General features: G+C 35.5%; 1 protein-coding gene across 2 annotated transcripts; it reads right to left on the minus strand.

The window, feature by feature from the left end:
• Window positions 1-11775: 11775 nt before the first annotated feature.
• On the minus strand, window positions 11776-14230 carry LOC104594330 (aspartyl protease family protein At5g10770-like). Of its 2 annotated transcripts, none has more exons than XM_088894916.1 (2): window positions 14209-14230; window positions 11776-13398 (listed from the first exon to the last, which is right to left on the minus strand). In XM_088894916.1, exons 1-2 carry the CDS (start codon window positions 14213-14215, stop codon window positions 12122-12124), a joined length of 1284 nt encoding a protein of 427 aa, XP_088751042.1. In that variant the 5' UTR covers window positions 14216-14230; the 3' UTR covers window positions 11776-12121. The 2 variants fall into 2 exon arrangements, with proteins under 2 accessions (XP_088751042.1, XP_010252879.2); XM_010254577.3 differs by lacking the exon at window positions 14209-14230 and adding an exon at window positions 13690-14054.
• Between the last annotated feature and the right edge of the window lie 340 nt (window positions 14231-14570).

The following is a 14570-nucleotide window of genomic DNA, read 5'->3' on the forward strand; positions in this document are numbered from 1 at the left end:
GTGATAATGGAAATGAATTTTCTAATAATGTGTTAGGCAATTTTTTTGCTGAGAAAGAAATTGTACATCAAAGTTCGTGTAATAATACACCTCAACAAAATGGGGTGGTTGAAAGGAAAAACAAACATCTCCTTGAAGTTGCTAGAGCCCTAAGTTTTCAAACTAAGGTTCCTAAGTATCTTTGGGGAGAAGTCGTTTTAACAGCCACTTATTTGATTAATAGGCTGCCTACACGAATTTTGGATTTTAAAACACCCATATAGGTTTTCACTGACTGTTTTCCAAACTCTCGGCTAGTGACAACCATTCCCTTAAAAATTTTTGGAAGTGTGGCCTTTGTTCATAACCATGATCCTAAACGTTCAAAACTTGATCTAAAAGCACATAAATGTATTTTTGTAGGCTATTCCACTAATCAGAGAGGTTACAAATGCTTTGATCTAGTTTTGAAAAGGATGTTTGTGATGGATGTCACATTCTTTGAAGGAACCTCGTACTACAGACACTCCCATCTTCAGGGGGAGAGCAACACTAGCGAAGATGGTCTTTTAGTTAGTTTTGATTTAATGTTTGGATTTGTCCATAATGATGTTTCTCACAACTAGTCACCAAAAGAAAGTAAGGCAAAAAAATACAAAATCAATGGAAACAAATGAATTAAATATTGAAAATGAACAATGTTCGATGATGCCATCTCAAAATAAAGCTAAAACAACAGAGATGTATGTGAAATAGTATAAAGGCCTTGTATATTCAAGGGAACATCTAGCATTGAAAATGAGAGGCACTATTCCGCAACATCAACAAGAATATGATCTGAGGGTGGATCATGAAATTCATGATAATTCTCCAAAAATACCTGAAAATATTTCTCCAAGTAATTCTAATTCTTCCAGTCAGCTTGATCTTCCCATTGCTCTTAGGAAAGGTGTTAGGTCTTGTACAAAACATCATCTATCAAATTTTGTATCTTACAAAAATATTTCACCTTCATATTGTGCCTTTATTTCACAAGTGTCCAGTGTTTCCATTCCTAACAGTATCCAGGAGGCTCTAAATGTTCCTGAGTGGAAAGAAGTTTTTGAGGAGATGAGAGCTTTGGAAAAGACTGCTACTTGGGAGAAAGTGGATCTGCCGGATGGAAAGACTACTGTTGGTTGTAAATGGGTGTTCACTCTGAAGTACAACTCAGATAGATCCTTGGAGAGATATAAGGCTCGCCTAGTAGCTAAAGGCTTTACTCAGACATATGGAGTTGACTACTCTGAGACCTTTTCTCCAGTGGCGAAATTAAATACAGTTCGAGTACTCTTATCTGTTGCAGCTAACCTTGACTGGCCACTGAATCAGCTGGATGTGAAAAATGCCTTTTTGAATGGAGACTTGGAAGAAGAAGTATATATGGAGCCTCCACCTAGTTTCACTGAGAAGTTTGCAACTAAGGTATGCAAGCTAAAAAAGTCTCTATATGGACTTAAACAGTCTCCCAGAGCCTAGTTTGAAAGATTCACAAGGTTCGTTAAAAGTTAAGGATATAGTCAAGGACAATCTGATCATACTCTTTTCACAAAAAGATCCACTGAAGACAAAGTATCAGTTCTGATTGTCTATGTTGATGACATAATCTTGATTGGAGATGATATTGAAGAGATGAGCAGACTAAAGCAGAGCTTAGCTAAGGAATTCGAGATTAAAGACTTAGGCCAGCTAAGGTACTTTCTCGGAATGGAAGTGGCTAGATCAAAGAAGGGCATTGTGGTTTTGCAACGAAAATATATTCTAGACCTCTTGAAAGAAACTGGAATGAGTGGATGCAAACTTTCAGACACTCCTATAGAAGTTAAGGCTAAACTCGAAGAAGTTAAAGATGGGGTTCCAATAGATGTAGGTAGATACCAAATGCTAGTAGGAAGATTGATTTACTTGTCACATACACGTCCTGACATTGCCTTCGTTGTGAGCATGGTGAGTCATTTTATGCACTCTCCATACGAAGAACATCTTGAAGCTATGTATTGAATTCTTAAGTATCTAAAAGGCACACCAGGAAAATGACTCTTCTTCAAGAAAAATGAGAAGAGAGGGGTTGAAGTGTATACAGATGCGAATTGGGCAGGCTCAATCACTGATAGGTCAACTTCAGGGTACTGCATATTTCTTTGGGGCAATTTAGTTACTTGGAGAAGCAAGAAACAAAGTGTAGTTGCTAGAAGCAGTGTTGAGGCTGAATTCAAATCAATGGCTCAAGGAGTGTGTGAGGTTCTTTGGCTAAAGAGGGTGCTAGCAGATCTTAAGAGACCAGTGAGTTTTTTCCTATGAAACTATATTGTGATAACAAGGCAGCTATCAGCATTGCTCATAATCCTGTTCTACATGACAAGACTAAACATGTTGAGATTGACAGACACTTTATAAAGGAGAAACTTAAAGAAGGAATAATTTGCACTCCGTTTGTACCAACCACTCAGCAAGTTGCAAATGTTTTGACTAAGGGCTTGTTGAGACAGCCATTTGAACTTCAAGTTAGCAAGTTGGGCATGATAGATATCTTTGCACCAACTTGAGGGGGAGTGTCGACAAGATATGATTTGCGGCAAATTAAGAAAGATATGATTTGCTACAAATTTAGAAATATTTGATTTGATTGATTACATATTTGAATAAATTTAGGAAAGATTAGATTTGAATAAAATTAGGAAAGTCATATCTTAGGATTAAGGGAAAAATTTAATCAATCCTTAATTGAGAGAGATTCTAGGAATAATTGAGAGAGATCCTAGGAGTTTGTCTCTCCTATCTTTTCTTCTTTAAGTTGCATGCTCAACATGTTTTATCAACACATTATCAATACAAAAGTATTTCTTTTCTCTCCCTCTTCATTTCTTCTTCTCTTCCTCTTTATTTTTCCACAATTTGAATAAGCATTTATTTGCATTTGGCACCCAACTTTTTCAAGAACTTGTTTTAAAATTTAAAATAAGTATTTATTTTATATTGGGTGTTTGATAATCTTTATCTCCAACTAGCGGGGATCTGTGAGGTGCACAAGATTTGTTAAGCGAAAGTTAAACAATAGAAATACATAGGAGTTTATAATTGTTTTATATTTTTTTAATAACCAATCCGATCGAACTCGACCCGAGTTGGTCGATTTTCTAGAATTTCCAATCGGCTTTGGTTTAACAATTTTCCAACTCGACCAAGTTAGGTTAGCTTCGATTTGGCCATTTATAAACTGACCAAAACTAAACAGAACCGACTCGACCATGGGTATATATTAATATTTTATATTTTAAATATAATTTTTTAATATGGGAAAGTGGAAAAATTCCCATATTTCTTACTCTAAAATATTTTATATCATACATTTATTTTTTAATAATACCACTGTAATTTATTAAATTTAAATTTAACTTTTCAGTTTAGATCTTTTGAACAAACAAATCAAATTGAAAATAGAACCAAACTGATACAACCCGAGTTGGCAGGTTTTCGCTAATGGCCAATCGATTTCAGGTAACAAAATTCCGACCTAACCATGTCGATTTGGTTGGTGAAACAACTTACAACCGAACTGAACCAATGCTTGAACACTCCTAATTTTAACTAAATTAATAGTCTAATCTCTAAATAATAACAATAGTTTAATCTATAATAATTATTAAAAATTTATAGCAAAAATACACAATTATTGAAAATAAATTTATAATGAAAATACAATAGATATCTAATAAAATTACAATAATTACAAAAATATAATAAATAATGAAAATATATTAAATTAGTAAACAAATAGTGTAATCTCAAATAATAGTATAATCTCTAATAAATATTAATCAATAAATTATAAAAAATACATAATTACTAAAAATAAATTTATAACAAAAATACAATCAATGTGATAAATTAAATTTCAAAAGTTAAATAATAGTTGTTTAATATCCAATACATATTGAAAATTTACTGTTAAATAACAAAACAAAAATAGATTTGTAAATAATTATTGAAAACATATTTATAGAAAAATACAATAAATAATTACTGAAAATAAAATAAATATTAATTTAGTATATACATAAATATATAATGAATATACACTATTATTGTAAAATTATTACTAATAAATATTATTTTATTCAAAGTCATTTTCTATAATTATTTATTGATATATGTGGAATTAGTTACTTACAATATTATTTAGTTATTTAAAATTTTAAAATATTAATTATTTATTGAATTTAATAATCCATAAAATTATAATTAGTACTATTATTACATAATTCATCATTAATTTTCTAAAATATTAAATTATTATTAATAAGAATATTATAAAATCTATTATAATGATTTTTCTACTTTTAAGAATTTTCGTTAAATTTATTACATTGTTCCGTTATTTTAACTATTCAAAATTTAGCCATGTTAAATATTTAAATAATATGTAAAATATATAAAATTTTCATTATTTGAATTTTATTTATTTTAATGTTATTATGTAATATTAAATATTTTATTATATAATTATTTAGATATTTTTAATGATTTGTTATTTAAGATGTTTAGTTATTGAAATATTTAAATAATGTTTATTTTTAATGTTAAATTTTTATTATTTGAATAACTTTTAAATTTAATCATTCATAAAATTGTAATTTATATTGTTACTACATGATTTCATGATGAATTTTGTAAAAATATAGAATTATTAATAATATGAATATTATTAAATTTATTATAATTATTTTTTGTGTTTGAATAAATATTTTATAGCTAGTATATAATTTTGTAAAAATCACTTGATTGGTCAAAAATGTTTTAGATATTATATCTTTTCCATATCACAGTCGAACCCGAGTAAATAGATAAGTACTTAAATAAGCACTTATGACTCTTGTCATTCATTTTTTTTTTTATTTTCAAAATATACCATGAGCTTTTCAAATAAGTGCTTATTGTTTAAATACTAAAAAAAAACTAGAAATTTGGGTTTATTGTTTAAGCACTTAATTTTAAAATAAGCACTTATTTTGGTCTTATTCTCAAACAACAATAAGTGCTTAATGGTGTGGTATGTTCCGATCCAAATAAGCATTTATTTTTAAGCACTCCCAAATTTGGCCTATGTCTAGGCATGGACCACACCAATAAGTGTTTATTTGCATTTGGGAAATACAACCAAATTTTGGGTTTATTTTTAAGTGTTTATATCCTTTCTAGCCTATTTTAGCCCTGCACATTATCTTGAAAAATACCTATATTACCCCTATTTGAAATAAGTGTTACTTCACCAAACACTCATGAACACTTATTAGAATAAGTACTTATTTTTTAAATAAGCACTCCCAAACTTACCATAACCTTTCAAATGACTAACTGAAAGCCTATTTGGGTCCTTCAAAATTTTCACCGAACATGGTTTACAGCCTTTTTATGTGAGGCCCGCTTGAAAAAGCCAAAACCCATTGTGCTTCAGCTCTCCCAAGTGGGTACTTAATTTGAGCACCCCAATATGAAATACCCTTTGAACCAATGCTTTAAAATCCCACCTGGATCCAAAATTGCTTTTGCCACTGGTTTTTGGGTCAGCTGTTTCGATCATCCAATTCTAAATTAAAAAATAAATAAAAAATAAAAAATGGCCAAAAACAATTGAACACCCGGGTCAATGGGTCGCTGACAAAATCAATGTTTTTTGGCCAAGTAACAGGTTAAGGGTGAACAGAGCCGGTTGCACGGATGATTCCCAGGCCAAATGGTTCGATCATCCGGGTCAACGATGATTCGAAAACACAGCTCTGAACAGCCAATCTCTATCCACAAAAATGATAGTTTTCTTTGGAGCTATTTGAACAAAAAAGAAAAAAAAACCTTCAAAAATTTGATGTTTAATTAGGCAACAACATAACATAGAGAATGCAAAGAATATTAGCCGTTCATTAAAAATCAAAGGATGCATAATCCAAATATTGGTCATATAAAATGAAGCATTTGGTTATATAATGGAAAGAGTGTAAAATAAGACACATGGTTGGGAGACCACTCAATGTAATGAGAACACACCAGTACTGTGTTTGAAAGGAAAAAAAAAAAAAAAAACAATTAAACATCATGGTGACAGGATGAAGGAATTGAAATACTTTCTCTAGGGTTGGGAGGAAAAGTGTTTCATTAAACCGTGGGCCTAATATACCCTCCTAGTTTATACCATGTCTTTGCTTTCTGATCCCAAAAATGATTTATCACTTATGAAGAGATTAATATTCTCCAAAGAAAATTCAAGTGGGGTTATACTAATGTAGGAAGGAAGGTGACTGTGCTTAAGTGGTCTACTACATGTAAGTCAAAAGAAGATGGTGGTTTAAGATTCAGGGACCCACATTATTTTAATCTCATTCTTTTAGCTATACAAGTAAACCTAGATGCACTTTGGGTCCAAGTTCTTGAAGCAAAATACTATACTACTGAATCAATTCTGAAAGTCAAATGTTCTTCTAAAGCTTCATGGGAATGAATGGAAAAGCCTGATAAAGGGACAAGGGGAAACTTGGTAATTAAAGAAAGCATTTGGATTGGTTGAGATGGGTTTCATGAAAAATCTTGTGTTCTTACAATTAGGTTAGCCTTTTTTTTTAGAAAGAAAGACCTAACAAAGCATGGCCCTACCCCATATGTCCATAGTGCAAATATAGGATAGGGCCCAAGGGAGAGTATCAGAGTACAACATATTGCTTTGTTGACTGAGATTTCTAGCCAGTCTGCAGCTTGATTTCCTTCTCTCCAAATGTGGGAATACGCTATGTGAAATTTAGCTTATCACTTAGCAAAAATGATGGGTTATCCCTTTAAAAGTATTTCAGTAATTAGGGCACAGTGAATGCCTGGCACATTAGAGGTCTCTAGAATCATCCAGAAGGAATGCTTGGATTATATTCTAATTAGCCTCTTCTTCCCAGTTGTTCTGGTGTGTTCTCTTTTGTTGCATATCTTGTTTCTGAGTCCCGACTTCCTACCCACATATATCCACATAACATCACAGCCACACACAGGAAACATCTCATTCTCTTACATGTTATTATGCACGGGGAGAAGATCTCAAAACACAGAGGTAGGAGATCTGGAGTCCTTGTTTCAATGATTTCCATTGTTCTGGTGTGTTCTATGTCTTGTTTCTATGGTATCCTTGCGTGTATGAAACACATGCATATAGAGCTAATCCAAGGTCTGTGTCACTAATAGCTAGGGTGAATGAAGCATACTCGGCCAATCCAATGGCTGCTTATTATGTTTCTTCCACCATTAATGCCCATCAAGCTAAGGGGTACTAAATTTTTCTGAGATGTATGTGTTTTCTCAAAAGATGCTTACAAACTGTCTATTTAACCATTAAAATCCTTAGGTAAAGTCACCTCAACATGTCTCCCCATCTAGTTCAAAGTATTGATACACATGATATGTGCGAACATGGATAGCGGTGTTTTGGTGCCTATAACAATTTTTTTTTTAATTTTTTCTTTCATATTTTGATGAGGGATAGGTTTTAAAGGTTAAATTTCAAGTGTTATTTAACATTTAAAACTGACCATTTTGGAAAATGCTTTCAAATGACATATCAATCACCTAGTGATAGGATAGGATACAATACACCCAATACGAGATATATTATATCGATACTTTGAATCTTGTTCCTATTCTAATTCACCATCCAACGCGTGGTGAATTAGAATAGACGTTACGTCAGATCTTCATGCACTTAGAGGGGCTTTAGAGCCTAAATGGCAACTAGAATGTCAAAATTAGTCATCAGATTCACTAAAAAAATCACAAGAATATATTGGGTTAGACTATGATGCAAAAAAGGCATGGTACCGAAAAAACTTGTAATTAATCAATTGGCATTATAAAAGTGGTAACTAATCAGATGGATTTTCATCAAAATTCACTGGGGTATTGATTGATCAAACCCTTTCTGGTATTCATGTCTTACTAGCATCATAAATTTCATAAAATTTTCCCTATGGACTATTTGGAGTAGATAGCCAAGTTGGATCATCTCTTGAAGTATTTCTAGAAGTATGACTATTCAAGGTCAAGGAGGCTATTCAAGGTGTAAATGTTTCACAACTTGGAAGAATTGAACTCCAAATCAAAAGAAGATTGATCGAATCAAAAAGATCTTCCATTTCGAGATGCATCTCCCTATATCATAGTTTATCCATGCTTGTTTCCACACCTCACATTGAGAATGATGACAATCAATTTTTCAACAATTTAAATTATTCTTAAGTATATGAAAAAAAAAATTGATCTCTCATCTCTCTTTTTGGATAGTTGGTGATGTGTTGTATATCTAGAGGATCACCATCAAAATCGAATAATGGGTCTGACCCCAAAGAGTGCTTATACCAAAGTGGTATGAACTATGAAGAATCGAAACTTAGACTTCTATAATTATTTGTAACGAAGTTTTCTGCCCAAGGTCTAAGATGCACCGAAAGCAATGATTTGTATGTTTTTCCCATTCTTAAGAGTAACCCTAAGCTAGAAGGGGGTGGGTGGGAAGTAAAAATGTGCATTTTCTCAATAATTTATACCTATTTTATATAACATGGGCCATGGGCCCAACTATATAGGTTGTCTCTGGGGTTATATTTTCGGCCCAAGTTGCAGTCCAGAACTCTCAAACATTTCTTCATTAGTTGGTATGTAAATAAAATCTTTTTCAGAGCCTTTTCTCAAACTTCTAATCAACCCCATGCATTACATGGATTTACTTGCCAGTTATTTTAGAAATTGAGAGATGAAAAACCATGGATCTTTTGAGTGAATGTTTTTTACTTTTATTTGTTTCTGAAATCGCCACATTGGCAAAAAAAAAAAAAACAGAAAGAAAAAGCTATACATGTTTTTGAAACCTCAGAACGATGGTTTTCAAAGCAAAAAAGCAAAATTTGTTGTGTTGAAATTATATGATTTATGGAACCAGAGTCAAAAATAAAGGATCTCATAAAAGGAAAGGTAAGAAATTTTTGGACCACCAAATAAAGTTTGCTTGGAAAATAAATAGACTTTTTTGGTAACTATTTAAACCCATTTAGAGTATTTAGAAAGGGTTTTAGAGGGACAAAATAAGGTTCCAAAAAGATTGGATGGACCCAATTAATATTTGCAAATTGCAATGCTTTTGGGTTAGGAGAGGGCCAAAGGCCAAAGTTACATATCTTAAATTTCCTAGGGGGCTGTCCTCTTTCATTAATAAGGCTACTTGGTTCTACTTTATTATAAACTTGTAGGGCTCCACCCCTAATTCCAAGGGTTGCCAAATTCTCTGTACCGAGTCCTGACTGGAATGCTAAAAAGAATTAAAAATCTCATTAATTAGGATGAATAAGGGGAGAATCACATCATTGATTCATTTCTTATAATTAAGGATATATTATTTGTCTTTATCATGAACTTGATTAGTGAAATGGAAGCAATTAACCAGTTCCAAAAATTATAAAAAAGGGAACAAGCTCATGAAAACAAGAAATGTATGTGCCTCGTAAAGTTCAATAATTTGAGGTAATCTTGGTACTTGGATTGACTACCCAAGTGGGTTTAGTGTCTTTAATTAAAACCAAGCATATTTGCCTCTATAAATATTCTTAGGCTGTGACTTTCCCTCAACTTTCTTTTTCTCTCCTCTTTTCTGTCAAACCAAACAGATCTCTAATGTTTCAATGTAAAATAGAAATTAATTTTTTATTGGAAAACCGTACCTATGACATTGGCCCACATCTTGCTGACTTGTCCAATATCAATACGACAAATACCCAACATTTGGAGAAAAACATGCGCCTTGAAGAACACAATCCAAGGATTCCAGACTTACAATCACTAATTAAAATTTTAAAACAAAGGCCCAACACCATGGGCCGAGCTAAGACCAAGGCATCTGAGTCAGGGCCTTGGGGTGGGCTCACTTCATCCATGAAAGGCCCATCATGTTGCTTAACTAATATATCTATATTTCATGGACATGTTACAACCAGCAGAAGGTTAGGAAAGTTTGAAGTTGATAAGAAGAATGGTACAGACAAAATGATGGAAATCAACATTGATGCGTTGATGGAGTATACAATAGAAAATAAAGCTAAATCATCTCTCTCATTCTACCATGTGTGGACGATGATGTGGCAATCCATACCACTCAAAAGGGCTCTCTGAATTGCTGACATGCTCACTCCTCCAATCCACTCCACCTTGTGTTGGACTTGTCCCCCAAGTAAATATTTTCGGTACAGAGTTTCAAATATATTAATTAAAAAGGCCCACAAAAGCCCTAAAAGTTGCAGATGTCCTAGAAGCTTTTTTAAGTTGAAATTTGCCCTATGATCAGAGGGTGCAGAGGGGAACATATGGGGCCCTTTCTGGCTCCAGCCAAATTACTGCATAGAAGATTTCCGAGCTTCTCTAGTGCCTGACATGTCAAGATAATAAGCCTTTCTTTGGTCACAACCTTTAATTAAAGTCTATTACTTTCGATAACTAATATCACTTGCCAAAGCTTATGGGGCTCAGAAAGGTCTCCTATGAGATTGATGATCTTCAATGGTCACTACGATTCCTCTCTCTCTCTCTCTCTCTCTCTCTCTCTCTCTTACATGGTCATACTCACACATTCAAACTAGGGGATCTGGAGAAGGAAATCAGGGTCTGTTTGGTTCACAGTCGAAATTAAAATCGGAATCAGAATAAAAATCTTTCAGAATCGGAATCGTAATGGTCTATTCCCATAGTCTGTTTGTTTCAAACAGAAATGGGAATGAAATTTGGAATCAGCAGGAATAAGATTTCATTCCTAAAGGAAAGGCAGGGAATTGGCCATTTCCTCAGATGGATAAATGCTATTCCAGCAGGAATAGGAATGAGATTCCAATTCCGCCATTCCGATTCTAATTCTGGACCCCTATTCCTGCAAACCAAACGGAGCCTTAGACATCTCAATAACAAGACAAGGGAAATTTATAAATAAACATGAATCCTCTTCGGTATTCATGTTTGGGTCGATTATTTTGACATGCTTTTAATTGGGTTGAACTGGGGTTATCAACAAACGACGTGGGTGGGCTTCAGTGTCTGCAATAGTATTCATTCAGTGTGGGAGCACGGCTTGAACTGGGACTGAGTTTAAACGCAGCCCAAACCCAACTCAGATATCAGGATGGAGTACGGCTAGCCTGCCAAATCTTTGGTCCAATATATTCTAACCTTGGGGATAGGGGTGTCAATGGATCATTTTTGGATTGGACCCCATTTAAATCAAAATCAATTTGGATGGACTGGATGGACTAATAAAACATTTTGAATTAGACCAATCTCGACTTAATGGTTCAAAATATTTATTAGATTGGATTGGATTAAAACAATATCCACTCCATTTATAGAAGATAAGAATATAAGTGTCAATGGACCAGGTTTGGGTTAGAACAAATCTAAATTAAAACTAATTTGAACAGATTGAATGGTTCAGACTCTAGACATTAAATTGGACCCATCCAAAATTGTCCAAAGTATTCATTGAATTGGATTGAACCTGGCCCATATGTAATGAATTCATATTAGACCGGATCGGGTTGGACCAATTGACACCCCTACTTGGGACTGGGAGTGGGACCAATAGTTCAACATTCTGCTTGTAACTTGTAAGACTTAAGTAGCATGTGACATCAGCATTTATAAAATATAATAATCTAATAAGTTTCAAAAAAAAAAAAAAACATAAGATAACATATGTGATATATAAAAGAGGAAATCCACAGCTTGCTATTATTTCCCTCTTTGAATTCAATAACATGCTTCAGTCACAATTTGTGGTATTCAATTTACAATCAATATTTCCATTTTAACAGCTTAACTTGTTTCATATCTATGTACACATTAATAGCCTAAATAACACAACATATATAATAAGAAAACAATTATTGATGATGCTATTGCTAAGTAGTTCGGATCGGGAGAGGCTATTATGGGCCAGGCCCACGTATTTTGTTTCAGAAGCCCATCTCTGTTTTCCTTGCAATGTTTATATATATATATTATTAATTTATTCTGCATCTTGTTTTAATAAGTTTTTGGGCCTTCAACCACATCCACCGGCAGCAAACCCAATCCTAGAGTTAGAAACATCGTAAGCAACCCGAAACGATTCCTGCTGATGGTTTCCGATGATGGTGATTCCGTTGCTGCCAGAGTTGCCGGCGAAGGCCAAGCAGGTAACGCCGTTATTCAAATCCAAAACAACGTTCCAAGGCTCCAGCTTCAACTCCGCCCCTCCTTGGAATATAAGCCGGACCTCCGGTACGGACGTCACCTTCCCCTTGAAGCACGTGTCGAGTATGGAATATGCAGGGGCCCGCTGATATCGGGAGGTGGCCTTCAGGAACGCGTCTTTCAGCGAAGCGTATACCGTCGACGGCAGTCTTGTAATTACGGTTCCAGAGTCGATGATGGTAGATGTCCGGTACGCGGTGGCGGGCACGGCCAAGAGTCGGCCGGCGACTGTTATACTTGTCAACCGGAGAAAGTAGAGTGTGGTGTCCCGAGAATCGGTGAGCATGGGGGTGAACTTATAGATGGATGGGTCGAAGCTCCCGCCGATGGACAAGGAGCCCGTCGAAGCAGCCGTCGGCAGGCAGTAGGAGAAAGCGTATCCGTATTTGGTGGACAACTGGGACAGCATGGAAAGCTTGTTACGGGCAAGGCCAATGAGGCCGGCAGCCTGGCCGAATAGGCCTTCGTTGTCCTGGCCACACCCGTACACAAACCCCGGCAGGGTCTGAGAGGGTGAAAGGGTTAAGGTATCCTTACTCAAGTAGCCAACGGAAAAGGATGAATCACCGTAGCTGGCGGCGTATATACAGACGTTGGAGTTGGAACAGGAGGGAGCGTTGAGGGTGGCAGCCTCTAGGCCGGCGCATTCCGGGGTGGAGCAGGACATGAACCTGTGAGTCTTGGAGGCTGAGGGGTCGAAGGTTGGCCCAACCTGGCGATGACAGTAAATGGTACAGGGCTGGCACTGGAGCCAAGTGAAGGAGCTGCCGGTGTCGACCAACACGGCGTAGTACTTGGTGGGTGTTCCCAGCCCAATCTTTACATAGTAATTACCCGTCCCTATGGACTCGCCCGGATTCAATGGTAGGCTTACGGAACTTGCTCGGAGATGATTCAATTTTGATGAAGCGGCGGTCGTGTTGATTACTCTTTTGCTTGTTAGTCTTGCATTGAGGGATCGTACTCGTGCTTCATCTCGCGCCAGAATGTCCGACAACAATGGCAACGGCGTGTCCAGTCCGTGGCGCCGGTGTAAGGTGAGGTGCAACCCAGCGGACTCGTTGAATAGCCGCTGTTGATCATCTCCTGCATGCCAACACAAGATATTCAGGACTCAGCCCATGATGTTAAATTATATAGATTAAGTTTAATGAAAAACAGGACCAGTAGAGCTTCATAGATCAGAGTTGAAATTAAAGTTAGATTTATTATTGAAGAAATTAAGTTGGGGAAACAGGGGAAAGGGAAGGCAGATTGCAATTCAGTGTACGTTTTGTAAAGAAACATGTGGGAATAAGAAACAAGTATCAACAACTAAATCAATTAATTAATACACGCGCGATAAGAACAGAGGTTGCGTTGAGAGGAGGCATGAACCTTGATGCAGGCTGGAACATGCCACATGAGAGGTTTCTGTAACAAGGGAAGATGCTCTTGCAATAAGAAGATGAAGAAGAAGAAGAAGAAGAAGAAATAAATTAGCAAGAAGTAGAACTAATCCCATCTTAATAAGATAAGATAAATAGATTCAGATAACAACCTTGGAGGGACTAGCTAGCTAGGGGGGTGTTATATGAAATTAATAATACACGCAGAAAACTCAACCCCTCAATATATATAGGAAATCACTCAGGAAGAAAGCAAGTGCAGAAAAAGCAGTGATTTAACATCGTAACCGAAGTGGCCGGCGATCAGTAGTTTTTACTTATTATAACTCATCACTTACTGTTGTAATAAGATCAATGTGGAGGTGACTGCATGTGCATGTAGTTAGAATCAAGGATTAAGACATTATTGTCGGATTAGGAAAATGCCATATTTATCAAATCACAGAAATCAATCAGACACAAAAAAATTATTGTGAGAACAACCCCCAAGTAGATGTAATTTGCAGACCTAACATGGGTTCCACTAGCCGTCGGCAGCCTCTGTCAGCCCCTCTGCCATTAGCTTAATATCCACCGACGACCGTGCAATCAGCCAGCCCATCCCATCCAAGTTTGGAACTAACTAATTAAAGCCTTATTGAGCCAAGAGACAAGACGTGGCTCTCTCTCTCTCTCTCTGTGAAGTAAGAAATATAAAAGCAGTGGGTAAAGGGTAATGGTTGCTGCACGTCACATCTTACATTTAAGTTTTTAGTTAGGGTTGGATTATGTGCAGGAAAGACATGATACTGGAATAACCTATAATCAATCAACCTGCATTTTCATCAAAATTCATGGAGATTGGTCAAAGCGTTTTTGGTATCATAGATT

The sequence above is a fragment of the Nelumbo nucifera genome, chromosome 1 (genome assembly GCF_055504915.1).
Source record: "Nelumbo nucifera cultivar China Antique chromosome 1, China Antique-T2T, whole genome shotgun sequence".
NCBI lineage: Eukaryota > Viridiplantae > Streptophyta > Magnoliopsida > Proteales > Nelumbonaceae > Nelumbo > Nelumbo nucifera.

Excerpts from the sequence above, each read along its gene's own strand:
- LOC104594330 (XM_010254577.3), bottom strand. The coding sequence starts at position 13,816 with ATGGGATTAGTTCTACTTCTTGCTAATTTATTTCTTCTTCTTCTTCTT. Across the intron at positions 13,399-13,689 it reads ATGTTCCAGCCTGCATCAAG|GAGATGATCAACAGCGGCTA; the intron begins GTTCATGCCTCC and ends GTTGGCATGCAG.